This window comes from Colius striatus, chromosome 5 (assembly GCF_028858725.1).
Source record: "Colius striatus isolate bColStr4 chromosome 5, bColStr4.1.hap1, whole genome shotgun sequence".
NCBI classification, from domain to species: domain Eukaryota; kingdom Metazoa; phylum Chordata; class Aves; order Coliiformes; family Coliidae; genus Colius; species Colius striatus.
This window is the reverse complement of record NC_084763.1, coordinates 56,579,449-56,594,158: the sequence shown is the minus strand read 5'-3', so window position 1 is coordinate 56,594,158 and position 14,710 is coordinate 56,579,449. Positions and strand designations below refer to the sequence as shown.

Genomic DNA, 14,710 nt, shown 5'->3' with positions numbered 1-14,710 from the left:
AGGCTAAATAACTCTAGACCCCTGAGCTGCTCCTCCTAACACTTGTTCTATAACCCTTCCCCAGCTTCACTCTTATAGTTCCAGTGCTGATATCCCGGGCATTAACCCCTTCTTCTAACCATCAGAGACACTCAGCCCCTTGTCCTTGCTTAGGGGAAGAATGTACATCACTTTGGTGCCTCTCTTCCGAACTCTACCATCGTGTGACAGCACACAGCCCTGAGCACAGGGGCACACACACACACACACACACACACGCCCCACATCCGACCCCCACACCAACCGCCCCGCACCGCGTGTGCGCATCACGCCCCGGCGAGGTCACGGGTCGCCTCCCCGCGCGGCCGGGCGCAGGAGCGATGACCGCACGGAACGCGCCAAGCCCCCAGGGCGAGTCCTTGCTCGCTTCGGCAAGGGGCAGAGCAAACGCGTGTGTGTGGGGGGTGACAGCGGAGTCCCCCCGGCCCCGCTCCGCCCCGCGGGACCCGCGGCCGCTCACGCGCCAGGCGCGGGGGAGGGGGCGTGGCCACGCGGTGTGGGCGTGGCCATCTGGTGTTATCCCGTGTGGCCACGCCCCCTCGCGTCAGGCCCCGCCCCCTCCGGCGCTGCCCTCCTCGGTTACCCGTGGTGCAGCGCGCGCGGGGCTGGCACTGACGTGGCCGCCGAGCGCCGCCATCTTGTGTGCTTGGGCGGAGGAGCGGCTGAGGGGAGCGAGCGGGACAGCCCGAGGACGGACACGCAGACCCACTGCCCGCGGCAGCTGCTGACGCCGGTGGGTTCGTTAACGCTTTCCCTGTCCCTTCCTTCAGCCTTTCGCCCTCCCTCTCCGCCCACACCCTGCGGCCGCCTGGGGAGGCGGCGGCGGCCCGCGGGCGGCTGAGGCGCCGCGGCCATGGCGCTGAGGGGAGGGGGCGGCGGGCCCGTTGGGGGGGGGGGTTGGGCCCGACCGCTTCCTTCTGTCTTTCCTTCTCCCCCGCAGCGCTGCCGTCGCTCGGCGGGTGAAGGCGGGAGGAGGAAGCCGCAGCCAGGCCGCAGCGCCGGCCTCGGGCAGAGCGGCGGGCCTGGCTGGGGCTCTGCCCCATCTGCAGTCCCGCTGCCGCCTGTGGGCCTGGCTGCGGGCTTGCCAGCCCTTTCTCATCCTTGCTGGCGGGGCGTGAGCAGGGGCAGGAGAAGGGGGCCGCTCGAGCCTCCCCCCTTTCCCCGGCAGCTGCACCAGGCCCGGCGCCGCTCCCTCTGTAGGAGGGATTAGAGGGGATGCGGCGGGATGGGCTTGTCCTCCCTTCCCCAAAACGCTCACTCCGGCCTCTGCCCCGCCCGTGAACGGCTCTGGGGAGAAAGATATTTCCTCGTTTTCATCTCCCCCGCAAACGCTCGGCGATCTGGCAGTCGGTAGGCTAACTGAGGCTTGAATGAAACTCACAGGAGCGAGGCTTTTTTTCCCTCTTAAGCCCGTGGCAGCTGAGTAGGGCTTTCTGCTGGGCTGGGGCAGGGGGTGGGTGTGATGATAAGAAGTCGAGCTTTAGCCTGAAGCAAACTACCTTTGCCATCCACGGCGTGGATTTGATGATCTAGGAGATCAGTTTTCCTTGGTGTAGCAGCTCCCAGTGGGAGGATATTATATTCTGTCTGAAAATACTATATCCTGCCACCGTGAGTAGTTTAACATGATACTTCGGGCTGATAACCTCTGTCTGATAAAGTGATAGGCCAGCTATGCAAACCTTTTCATGGAGGAGTCCCATTTGCCCCAGCAGAGCACAACCAAAACCATGCTGGGTCATAAAACTGCCTAAATGTTGTATTTGACATTGACCTTGTTGCTTTGCTGCTAGCCTCTTGCCAAACCAAATTCCACAGGTTGATTAGAGTTATATCCAGAGGTCTTGTTTTGAAATGTAGCTTTGTCAATAACTGAAATGCAGACTATTTTGTACAACACTTTGAACTGTTGTTTTGCAAGGAGCAAGGCCTACAGCATGTCTTTGCAGGATATTCCATTAACCTTCTATTTCAGGCAGAGAAGTCGAGTCAAAGCAAATTGTCCAAGGTCATTTGGCAATATCGTTATTACTATTTTTGTTACTGATTTGGAGCACTTCTGTAGGAAAAAGGAACTGCAGCTCAGCTGGAGGATCAGTGTTTGGCTTTTGTTTATGGGTTTTACAGTCAAATTGTCAGTTTAAGTGCTCACAGCCTTACAGATGTAGAAAGGGAATGTCTGAAAGGAAAGTTTCCAGGATTGGTGTGATGCCATGGACTTGAAAACCATATCTTCAGCGCTTGAGAACCTTGTTGGACTGCTTTCCCTGTTGTAGTAATTACATTGGGTGAAAGGGTGAGGAAACTTGCCTCACTTGAACCTCTTAAACTCCATTGATCTGCCAGGTTTGGTGACTCTTCCACTGGGTAGAGCATCAGGAGTAAAAATGGCTCAAGCAGATTGTCATCTCCACTCTGCCTTTGCTGCTGCCGTGGTCAGTGGTACACATCATAGCTGCTGGATCATGTTAAAAAGCAAACACCTGGAAGTAAACCCCCTCCCCTTCTCAATGGTCTGAGACATTTACTGAGCTTTAGGGATGGCCTTGTTGTGAAATACAGTTGGAACCTGAAAAGGGACTGGGCAGGAGTGGTGTGTTTTCACTCTGTGCACGTAGTTCCCCCTGTGTGTGTTAGTCATGCTGACCAAGTGGAAGAGGGGTCAGGACTAGTCACAGCTTTTCAAGGCAAACAAAGTGAGTGTGGGAGTAGGGGATGGGATTCTAGTCTGATAATTCATCAGATTGTATTGGGCTCCAGTTCCACTTGTTCCAAAGCCTGCTTTAAGCACTCATGTGTCTCCCTGAGACACAATTGTCAGATAAGCCATTGATTACATTAATTGGTGGAAGGAGGGAAAGCTCACAACCCAAGATTCCAGCTGAATTTGCAGCGGTGAAGTTAAAAGAACCCTCTTTCTTAAAGTAAAAGATGGCTTTAGAAATAAAAGCTGCTGAAAAGCGTGGAGATGGACTTTCAAGCAAGAATTTCCATGTGATTCAGCAGCCTTCAGAAGCCTCTAGATTGTCTTACAGGGGATAAATTTGGTGAACATAAGTTGATTTCCTTCAGAAAAGGAATAGTTCTGATTCTCTTTTTAGAAATCTCTTGAAAGTTTTGCTACTGGAGTGCTCCAGAGTTTGTATTAGAGCACTGTCCTCAGCCATTATTCCCTTTCTTTAACTGATGAGTAAAGAAGTTTATAATCAGCTTCCTACTACAGCAGCTGTTTTTCTGTGTTATTCAGCATTTTTTTCCTCTCTGCTCGCAAGTATCCAATTTTATTTCTCTTTTCTAATGCATGCAGACATTGGGGGACTGGGGGACTACTTCTGCTGATGTTTCAGTTGTAATAAAACTCTCATGGCTGATAAAGCTCTTATTCCTACACTCATCTTGTCTCTGACAGCTGTCTGTGTAGGCTCTGCGTTAACTCTTTCCCCAACCCAAAAGCCAGTTTGGTTGCACAAGCTCTCATGTGAGTTCTTGCTGCTTCTACAAGTGTATATGTTGACTTAGTGCCCAGTTACTGGGAATGAATAACAGGATGTTTGGCTTAAAAATTCAGATTGTTTTGAACTTGTGAGTAGTTCAGCCTCAAAAACACCCCCCCATATACATTGCTTATCCTTGCAATAGCTGACTCTCTCACAGCAGTGCACCTACTGTTTCACAGGTGAAGTCACAGCCCAGGCTTGGGTGCTTTATTTCCTGAGCAGCCTGTAGGGAGTTCATGCATGTTCTTTATCTAAAAGCATGAACAGTGACTCTTTCTGTACTTTTCTTACCTGGCAACCAATCCTTTAAATAAAATATCTTTCAGACCAGGTGTGTTTTCCTTCGTGGTGGTTTGTGTGCTGTTGAGTTCCACATGGTAGCATAGAACTGCTTAAAGTAGCTAGAGATTTTGCTGTAGCTTGCTTCCCCCTTCCTGAAGGTGAGAAGGCAATAACTCTGGTTTGGATTTTGAGTAGCAAGTCACAAGACCTGCCCTCTTTGCCTGATACTGGCTTGTTTTATTCTGACTGATACTGTAGGAGTTCTTGTGCCTGAGAAACAGGCGTGACCCTGAAGGAAATTTGCCCTCTTTTGCCCTTGTTTTGATCTTGTAAATGGAAGTATTTTCTGGTTTCCTGCTGCTCTGAGCTCAGTTCTCTCAAGAGAATGTTACAGCATGTGGAAAATGCACTATGTGGGTAATGTGTACAGACAGCAAGATGGTCCAACCTACTTAAGTTGAACGAAGGTGCTACGGAAGGAGCAGCTCTGTGTTGGATTTTCTTTCACCCAGCGTCTCGCTTGCGGTTGACTTGACCTCCATCTGCCTTGAACACACAGTGTACATCTGGGTGCTTTTAGTTGGTCACTGCAAGCATTTGATGACCAAGTCCAGGATCTTGGTATCATATATCTTTACCTTGTGTTTCACATAAACACTTCAATGCCAGTAACTTTCCTCTGACCTCTCCTAGGAGATGTGTAACAAGTTTATGGTCACTGAGGACACCTTTTCCACCTCATGCTTGACAGAAGCTCCTCCAATGTGAATCCCTTGGTGAGGAAAGAACCTGGCTTACTTGTTAGCTCCTCTTAAATATTGTGTCTAGCCTTGTGCCTAGTGATGTTAGTATGCTCTAAAGCCTCAGGTAGTTCCAATCACAATTATTTAAGCTAAATTCCAGCGTTAAGTCCCCAAAGTTAAAGAGTTTGAGTTGATAAGTAGTCGTCTTTGCAGTCCTTCCACGTTTGATAACCTGAAACAACTTGTAAAAAGTGGTGACTATAACTGTACTGGATAGCTGTGTGTCTAGGGCCACCCTGGCTAGATGCAAAGAAGTGTTTTGATGGAGAATGTTTTTCAAAATGTGCTGTAGTGGAACACTTTAGTGCATCAAGAAATTGCTTTGGAGTTCAAAGGAACACAGCTGTACTTAACTGACTGTACCTGCTGAGTACTGGTGTGAAATACGGTGGCCTTAGATGAATCCTAACTTGTAGCAGGGTTCTGTTCTTGTTGGATCACTTCTCACATTCTCTTTTAAATCACACTTTATGTTGTAAAGAACAAGCTGCCAAGTTAGATTTGCACTTAAAATTATTTGCCAGTTGTTCACACATGTAACAGCTGTTGAACTTGAATATTTTTTGCAAAAAGCTTTCTCACCTCTTGGTTACACTTGGATTTTGTGATCTTTTGTCTGAATATTTTACTTCTCTTGACATTTTAAGCTGAAACCTTCTGGAATGCTATAAAATAGAAACATGACACAGGTCAAGTAGTGAGAACTGACTGAATTTCAAATCAATACTTCTGTTAAATAACAAATTGATCAATTTTTGTTCTCCTGTGACTGATATAATTAGTGTGTTAATACCAGGCTAGGAATTATGGGTTTGGGTTTTTTCTAATTGTATTAGAGGAGGAGTTAATGCTTAAGCCAGTGTCAAGTAGACTTCCTTTTAAATGGAGACATGCTCTTGGTTGTAAATTGGTTGTGTAAGCTCACCAGTTCCAGTTGCCATAGGGGTGTCTCATCGAAACAGGCGTTTAAAACAAAATACCAATGTCCTGGGGGGAGTTAATAGTTCCCAGAGACAACCCCTGTCCTCTGTGCCTCTGTATCTCAGCATACTGGGCAGAGAAGGGACAGAGAATTAAGCTCTTATTGGCCCATTTTGTCATTGTTGGTATTTTATTATGCAGAGATTTCAAGCTGTAGGTGTGTTTTTTTTGATATACTGCATACTCTTCTGGTCACGCTTCTGCAAGATGACTTGTTAACAACCAGCTCATCCAAGAAGTTTGGAGATCAAGAAGCATGTTTGACTTCTCTCAAGATAAGCACTCTGAATGAAATGACAGTAAAATGCATTAATGTACAGTTCAATATTAAATGCTGCAGGAGATTAAGTGTTGAACGATCTTTGGCCTTGAGATACTCCTCGGAGCTCTTGTTCTAACCACCTACAATTAATAAAAAGCAAATTGTAGTTCTCATGGGCCATATCATAGAATCACTTTAACAGACACCAGGCTGCCTGCTCTTGCAGACAGTCATTTTTAACTCATTACACTAAGCCCTTCTGAAAAAGGCTGCCTGTTCTCCTAATTGCTTATCTAAATGTATCACTTAGCAGAAAACAGGCTGTTTCCTGAAACAAAACTGCAGTCTTATCCCATGAGTGTCTTTCTTGCTGTTTGCCAATGGTATGTTATATCTTCTTACATGAACCTGCCTAACAGGTTTTTAATGCTTGGTGGAGGACCTTGAGGTGGAGTAGACTGCTTTAAAGTGTGCTTTGGGACTTCTGGGGTGATCTGGGTTTGGTGAGAGGTTGTGAACTTCCATTTCTAGAAGCTGAAGTCGTGCTGAAGGAACACAAACTCTCTGCAAAAGTAGTCTGTGCTGTTTATTCAAATTGTTGTGTTCCATACACAGATCTTTGTACTTAGCCTGGTGGGTACCTCTTTTGAAGATGTGCTAAAGGACTACAAGTACCACCCAAGCCGTAGTCTTTTATGTTTTCAGGCATTGTATTGAGTTTGTGCTACTAAAATGATCAGTGTAGCAATTACTGACAAGGTTTGGGTTGAGGAAAAGGTGAAGCTTCAGTGTAGAATATAGGTGATACATTGGTGAGTCTTGGTATGGATTACAAATGTTGAAGATGCCTGAAAAGCAACGTAATTGCTTGGTTAACCTAAAAGGATCTTAAATCTCCTTCTGTTTTCAGACTATGGTACTTCTTGTAGCCCAACTAATGGGCCAACGTGAGAATTAAAGTAAGCAGATTCAGCTCTGCAGTGGAAGTGATCACGTGATCCCTCAGCTGAGTTGTATTAATGGGGGGCAGCAAAGTCCTGGGAAGCAGCTCTGAATGCTCCTGGCAGTTTCTGCTGGGGTAGTGTCTGTGATCATTGACAGCAAAAATGGCCCAAAAAGCAGAGACCTGGTGCCTGGTCACAGTTGTGATGGTGATTCGGTTGAGGATTTTAATGATATTGAGCAAAGAACTTGAGGCACTTTAGCTTAGGTAATAGAAATAAATGAAATACTGTCAGGGGTAGTGCAGCAAAGGGCTGTAATATACAAAACTGGGAGTACAGGCTCTTTTTCTGTGGCAAGAGATGAACACAGTCCTAGATGCTGCTCAGAGGATGGTCCTGCTGATGGTAAAGACAGAAAACTCTTTGTGCCTCAGCAGCATCCAACAAGTCACTGCTGGGACCCACAGTGGTTTATGGGAGTTCTGTAGATGGGTTTCTCTTAGTGTTTTTCTTTTAGACTGAATGATTCTGCTACTTTCCAGGCAACATCTAAACACACTTGTCTTGCAGGGGTGGGCTAGCAACTGCACTACCTAAGTCAGACTTTCTGCAATGTCACCTACCCTGAGGTACCAAACAAGTCACAGAAGTGGTTTGTGTAGTAGGAATGTGAAGGAGAACAAGAAGGAAATGGAAAGCCAGTGCTTGAATGTATCTTAACTTCTACACAGAGTTCTATTTAAACATTGGGCAAAACTGTTTCACCATAGAGATGAGGGAACCCTGACACAGGCTACCCAGGGAGGGTGTTGGAGGTTCCTTCTCTGGAGGTCTTCAAAACCCACCTGGACACATTCCTGTGTGACCTGATCTAAGTGGACTTGCTTTGGCAGGGAGGTTGGACTGGATGATCTCTAAAGGTCCCTTCCAACCCCTCCATTCTATGATTGTATGACAAGGATAAGTGGTATAAAAGCAGCTTCAATGGAGGAGGGCAGACTTGACTTGGAAATAGCTGCTAGGGAAACAAGGATCTAACGGGATTTGCTGCTGTTAGTGCCAAGCTTAAGCAACTCGGTAAGCAGGCTGCAGTTTCTGCAGTATGTGGAAAGATGCTGTGGAAGTAAAGGCTGGGACTGGGCAGTGTTACCTGATTATGTGTATTAATCCAAGCATTTCATAGCCTATTATGCTTTTAAACCGAGGAAACAAAAGAAACACATTCTTTTGCAGGGCTTGCAAGGTACTCTTGCTACGGAAGTTCATTTTGGAGGGTTACAAGAGCTCCAATAAAAGGTTTACAGTTCAACCCTGGCTATTGCTTTCCAAGTGAAGCAGGAGATAGAGATAGCATGAGCAGCTGGACAAAGGAAAGCTTTGCAGCTTCCTTCTCCTGCCCAGCAAAAGCTGCAGTTGTGGGCTGGGGAGCAAGGTTTCCTGCTGTGTGAGTGACTTGGATAAATAGGGACCCTAGCAAAACTGTTTTCTCTACTTCCTAATTAGCTTTCCTGTTTATACAGCTTTCATATAGTCAAGGGGGAGTTGAATATTCATGGTTGTGCTACAGAAATATGAAGGAAATGGTGTAATAATAGAGCTTTCAAACCTTCCCTTTGGTTTTAATCCCCAGGCTGCCCTGTCTGGCTTTTAGAGGAGCTTAGTTTTAAAGGTTTGATCATGTTGAGCTTCAGTCACATAAAATAAACAAATCTTTGACTCGAGTTACTTCAGCAAGTTGACGTGGTGACTGATGTCATTCAGGAACTCTGGAGTGGACTCTGAACTGCGCTGGGGAGCTGCTTGTGCTCAGGCAGGTGCTTGAGTAAATGTTACAGCCCTTAACTTTTGGGTTAAAAATTGTATCCAGCAAAGCTTGCTGAGAAGGGCAGAACTGCTTAGGCCTTTCCCAGTGCTGAGCGAGGGCACCAGATTTCCTAGCACAGAGCTAAACAGAGCAGGACAAGGTTTTTGTTCTGTGGTGTGCTTTTCAGTTCAAAGCTTGTTTTAATGTTCTTAAATAGGTGTTCTGTTTAAAGTCTATTTCCAGTGAGAATTTTGTTTCAAGCCCACAGCTTCATCTTGAAATACAGACCATTCAAACTTCATATTGCCTTTCAAATCGTGTGCCTCAGTTTACAAGAAATCAATCCTTTGAAAGTTATATGGCTGTGTGTGCTCTGTCTTGAGTTTGTATTTTCAGTTGGGCTCAGTCTCTTCTTTTAAAACTGACACCTGAGAGCTTCTAGACAGAGCAGCAGCAGAGGTGTGAATCGGCACTACCGCCCTGTAACATCCTCATCTACACTCACAGCTTTCAGGCTGCTTTTCTCCTTCCTTATATCAGCAGAGCTGTAATTCTCTAGGTGATGTCAAACTCCTGTAAACTGGGTGGTAATAAGTTTGGGGAAAATGGTGGATTTTGTGGTGGGGTGGATCCCGTGCCAAGGGTGCAGGGAGTGTCTGTGAGGGCTGGAGTGGAGAGGCAGTTTCTCCAGTTCCCAAACAGGAAGCTCCTGGTGATGTTAATTGCTTCTAAGTGTCCAAGCAGAAGTGTTTGTTCTAAAGGAAGCAGCATTCATTTCTAAAGCTGCCTTTATTTAACATGGCTATTCATTTTTTGAGCGTTAAGTTTCAGCAAATGTGGATTTGCTTCCTAGAGAAGGTCTCCCTCCACTGTCACTGAGAGTAACACTGCATCTGTCATCTTCATATTCCTTCAGTGTGGGGAAAACTCACAGACTGTTATGGCCAGGGTGTGTAGAAAGGATTGGTGTTATTTAATCTGGTTTAGTGGTTGATTATGCCCTGGTCAGAACACAGCTGTTGGTAACTCATGATTGATATTGTGGTCTTTTTTTTCCTCTAGACTTCACTGGCCAGTGAGAACATATCTCAAGCATGGGAAATATTTTTGCTAACCTCTTCAAAGGCCTTTTTGGCAAAAAAGAAATGCGTATTCTAATGGTTGGTCTGGATGCTGCAGGAAAGACTACTATTTTGTACAAACTTAAACTTGGTGAAATAGTAACTACTATTCCTACTATAGGTAAGACTTTTTCTTTACATTTTATATAACTGCTTGCTTTGAGATTTGTATCTTACTGTTTGCAGCAGTATCTTATCTCTGCTGCCACTCTGTTGATTTAAATGACTGTCAGAACAAACACTGGCTACAACCATGGGAGGAAGATGGCTCTGCCAAATGTTTGGACATGACAGGGGATTATGTGACTTGTTTCACTCCTCTCCCTCTCTTCAGTCACTGTTGGAACGAGCCTTTATGGGCCCCAGAAGGGCAGTCTGCCCTCCTAAACATATTGTGGCATCCAGGAGATCAGACTGAGAAGCAAAGGGTGACTGTGAGAATGGTGTGGTCAGAGACATCCCTTGTTTACAGTCACAGAATCATAGAATCATGACGTGATCTAGGTGACCCTGCTTCTGCAGGGAGGTTGAACTAGATGATCTCTAAAGGTCCCTTCCAACCCCTACCATTCTGTGATTCTATGGTTTGGAGAAGACCTTTAAGATCAAGTTCAGCCCCTCACCTCACACTGCCAAGCCCACCACTGAACTAACCCATGTCCCTCAGCATCTCAGCTACATGGCTTTGCAATATCTGTAGGGATGGTGACTCCACCTCCCTGAGCAGTCTGTTCCAATGCTTAATAACCGTCTCAGTAAAAAAGTTCTTCCTAATGTCCTTAAGGCCCAAGAATTTCTGATCCAACAGAGTCTGCTCTTTATTTTGTAGCTGCTCGGGTAGCAATTAGAGTTGTTGTTCATTAACCCACCTGGATCAGTTCCTGTGTGCCCTACTCTAGGTGGTCCTGCTCTGACAATGGGTTGGACTGGATGCTCTTTCAAGGTCCCTGCCAACCCTTGGGATTGTGTGATTAACTTGATTATAGTGGAGGTGGGAGCAGGAGTTCCAAGATCCCGTATTTGCATTGAGGGCTTCAATGTAGAGTTCTGCTTATTTAAAGTAGACTTACATTTTAAGATCACCTTCTTAATGATGACATTCTGAGTGCCATTTGGTAGATAGAACAGGTCCAAAACCAACTTTATTTGACTGAGGTTTTTACCACAACTTGTGTTTTAGGTTTCAATGTGGAAACAGTAGAATACAAGAACATTAGCTTCACGGTCTGGGATGTAGGTGGCCAGGATAAGATCAGACCACTCTGGCGCCATTATTTCCAGAACACACAAGGTGAGTCCAAACACTTAAATCACAGGTTTCCAGACTCTTTACCATGTCCTTCCTAAAATAACTTTGCAGGTTTCTTGGAGAGGGACGATGGAAATGTTCATTATTATTAAAGGCTGTGTTGGTGTGCTGCTCTTCTGTTTAGCTAGTGCAGGTTCACAGAGGGGTGGGAAGCAATCTAGAAGCCAGCCTTCCTTGTCCATGTGACTCAGAGTGAGTTAGGAAATACAGCTTTTCAGAGAGGATCACAGCTCTCTGCTTTCACTTCAAAGCAGAGTCTTTATTGCAGGCTTTAACAGCCCCAGGAACTGAGACTTTGTCACTTATGCCAGTGCTGCACCTTTACAGTGTGCTGCATGCACTTGGGTCCTGCCACAGGATTTCAAGACTGGAAGATCGCAAGTGGTTCTGTTGATGGAGCACAGAAGCTCCAAAAGCACAAATGCAAGCTAACACCAAGGACAGGCTTTCAGACATGAGATCACAGTAACAAGGAAACTGTATTTTTCTGATATATACTGAATTGCTTTGCATTATTTTCTCTTCAGAGCTTGGTTGTGACCTCTGCAAGTGTTTATCATTTGTAGATGAGTCCTGGTGTATGCTTATCCTGCCTGTCTGCTTATTTCTAGGTCTGATTTTTGTGGTTGACAGTAATGACAGAGAACGAGTGAACGAGGCCAGAGAAGAGCTCATGAGAATGTTGGCAGAAGATGAGCTTAGAGATGCTGTTTTACTAGTGTTTGCTAACAAACAGGTATGGTATGCCCAGGAAAGGGGTCTTTCTGTAAGAACTCTTGTGAGTGCTGGATCTTGAACTTGACATTTGTGTTGTGTTTTCAGTTTAATAGCAGATGAGCTCTCAGTAACTGTCCATTCACTTTTCTTCAGTACAGCAAACCCATAGATCAAATTACCCTGTCCTCACCTGAAAGGAGCAGCCTTCTAAACAGTCTTGGCTGTCAGTTTTAGGGAAGAATTCTACTAGTTTGGGTTTTTGAAGGTTAACTTGTCTCAAGCACTGCACCTGCCCAGGCTTCATCAAAGTAGAAGGGAAGGCCAGAGTGCCTGAACCTCTCCAGGTTCTTCACTGGGCATCTGCTGGTGTTGGAAGAGGCACTGGGCTGACTTTCCGAGCACTTGTGTTGACGTGTGCTCTTCCAGGCCACAACGTGAACTGAGTGCTGCCTTCTAGTACTTAAAAAGGCTTTGATAACTTAAACCCAGATGTTGAGGGTCTTAAATACAACTTGAAAATGTAGAGAAGAAATGGCATCCTGCTTCATTGATGGCCCAGGGTCAGTGGTGAAGGGTAAAGAGGCTCTAAGTCTTGTCTAGGAGGGGGAAAGCTGAGCTATGAACAGAAGCAGTACTAAGCTGAGTAGTGCTTTATGGTAAGACTTGATGTTAAATTGTAACTGCAGTCACAGGAAACTCTTCCTGAGGAGAAAGTGAATGAAGTGGACCTTGAATTGTAAGTGGGTGGGGCTTGGTGACTTATTCCAGGCATCAGCTGTCTCACTTCTGTTTTCTGAAGAGAAATCATCCGTGATGTGTTTCTGATCGTGGTGTTAAACCTTCGAGACTTCTGTCAGTATGAGGGAAATACATCTTGAGTGTAGAAGTAATCTACTGAGCCAGTCTGAAAGGGAAGCTCTGAACACTCCCCAGCTTTCTTCTCATGGCTTTCAAGCCTCTGATCAAAGCTGGTTGAGGAGAGGCAGGCAGTAGGGGAGAAAATGACTCTTGTTCCTTCCCTCAGGACCTGCCGAACGCGATGAATGCAGCAGAAATCACAGACAAACTCGGACTGCATTCCCTTCGTCACAGGAACTGGTACATCCAGGCAACCTGTGCCACTAGTGGAGACGGTCTCTATGAAGGACTGGACTGGTTGTCCAATCAGCTCCGAAACCAGAAATGAAACCATAAACCTTCCTCCTCTTCCCTCTTTTTCCACCCCTCCCTCTTCCTTCCTCCTATTCGCCCTTCGCTTTACTCTAATGTGGCAAACTGTGCTACTTTGTGGTATTGAGTGCCGGAAGCTGTTTTCATTCCTTTTGTCACAGTATATATTGCATCATGCTGTAAATGTGGCAAATCCAAGCCTGAAAACAGTTAGGTTTCTTATTTAATGTAAATAGTTTTTGTTTCCAATGAGGCAGTTTCTGGTACTCCTATGCAATATTACTCAGCTTTTTTTATTGTAAAGAATCACTGCTCAGTACTTGGAAGGGATTGCGGTGGGTTGACGGAAGGGGTTGCCAGCGGTCCCTGTGCAGTAGAGCTGAATACGATCTCAGTCGGGTTGTGAGATCTGTGAGATCCCATTTTGGTGGTTGGTTTTTAACCTGAATCCTGTATTTTTTTAAAAATAGTCAAGGAAAAGTAAAAAACACTTTCAGCACACAAACGTTTGCCATGGCTTCTGCTGTTCTAGTTCTTAACGTGGCGGCTTCGGACTCTTTTGAACAGTTGAGTGGCTCGACGCAGCCGGTTTAGCCTCATCTGCTTTGAGAACAGATCGTAACTAAAAGCTCTCTGGCTCTGTAGTTGATGGTATGTGCTCATATTTGTTTCATACTCGTTCAAAGAGTTCTCAGATCTGGTTTACATGAGCTTGCAGACTCATGCTAAACATCAGACTTTGGGTTCAGGTGAGATTTGTCACTTCCATTCAACTGGAATCATTTCCAGAGCTCAACATTGACTTTTTTTTTTTTAGCCCTATGTATTTGTCCAAAGTGTTTTGTACTTTCCTTGTGTGTAAACCACTCCAGAAGGCAAACCTTTCCACAGAAAGCACAGCCTCTACTAATCCTTAAGCTCTATAGGCAGAAAGTACTGTACTTAACAATTGCCATGAGAAAGAAAAACACCAAACATCTATGTTATAGCATCTAGGGATAAAAAATACCAACAAAGCATGAGAGTTTGGAGAGTCATTCCACTCTAGAAGTACTCAATCCCATTTTGGAACAATCCCATATCTGTATATGTGTGAAAACCCTTGGCATCCCTCATACTGCAAGGTTCAGATTTGCCATCAGAAAAAACCCACAAAAAAAGACCTCTTTACTTTTTGTTTTCTTTTGTATTTTGATAAAACACTGAAGAAGCTGGAGCTGTTAAAACTTTAACTCGAGGAACTATCAGAACTGGTTTACTTAGTGTTGTGGAAACCTTTCTTGCTTTCAATACACAACTAGTAATCAACTGTTTTGTATACTTGTTTTCAGTTTTCATTTCGACAAACAAGCACTGTAATTAAAGCTGTTAGAATAAAAAATCTCTTAACTAGTTCATGTTTTTTATGCCTTGCTGTTCATTTGATCATCTTGGCAGAATCATGATGAGATACTTGTTGAATAAAAAGTTTCATGAATCTTGCACTGGTATCATGTTGTTTTGTATCATCTTTTGGATGGACCCAACTTCAGCCAGTGTTTTTGCCACATCACAACTGGTGTGAAAATGGGAGGAGAGTGTGTTTTCTAGATCCTATATCCTAGTTGGACTCCTGCAGATGAAGAGGTGGGGAGCAGGTCCTGCTCACTGGTGATTGTTGCCTTCTGCTGGAGTCCCCTCCTTGCCTCAGGGGCATCTGTTGAGCTTCTTGAGTAGCCCCATCACCCCCACAACAGATTGTTCTTCCTGCTGATCCCACCTCGTACTGGGATCTGTGAATT

General features: G+C 45.3%; 1 protein-coding gene across 1 annotated transcript; it reads left to right on the top strand.

Annotated features, from left to right (window-relative positions):
* Nucleotides 1-643: 643 nt before the first annotated feature.
* ARF1 (ADP ribosylation factor 1) lies at nt 644-14,411 on the top strand. Its single transcript, XM_061996187.1, has 5 exons — nt 644-772; nt 9,675-9,854; nt 10,914-11,024; nt 11,654-11,778; nt 12,784-14,411. The coding sequence occupies exons 2-5, from the start codon at nt 9,707-9,709 to the stop codon at nt 12,943-12,945; spliced, it is 546 nt and encodes a 181-aa protein (XP_061852171.1). The 5' UTR covers nt 644-772; nt 9,675-9,706; the 3' UTR covers nt 12,946-14,411.
* Nucleotides 14,412-14,710: the final 299 nt, after the last annotated feature.

Bases quoted from the DNA above. Each gene is read 5' to 3' on its own strand.
- ARF1 (XM_061996187.1), top strand. From the start codon at position 9,707: ATGGGAAATATTTTTGCTAACCTCTTCAAAGGCCTTTTTGGCAAAAAA. The intron at 11,025-11,653 runs GTGAGTCCAAAC...GCTTATTTCTAG, and splicing joins TTATTTCCAGAACACACAAG to GTCTGATTTTTGTGGTTGAC. The intron at 11,779-12,783 runs GTATGGTATGCC...TCCTTCCCTCAG, and splicing joins TAGTGTTTGCTAACAAACAG to GACCTGCCGAACGCGATGAA.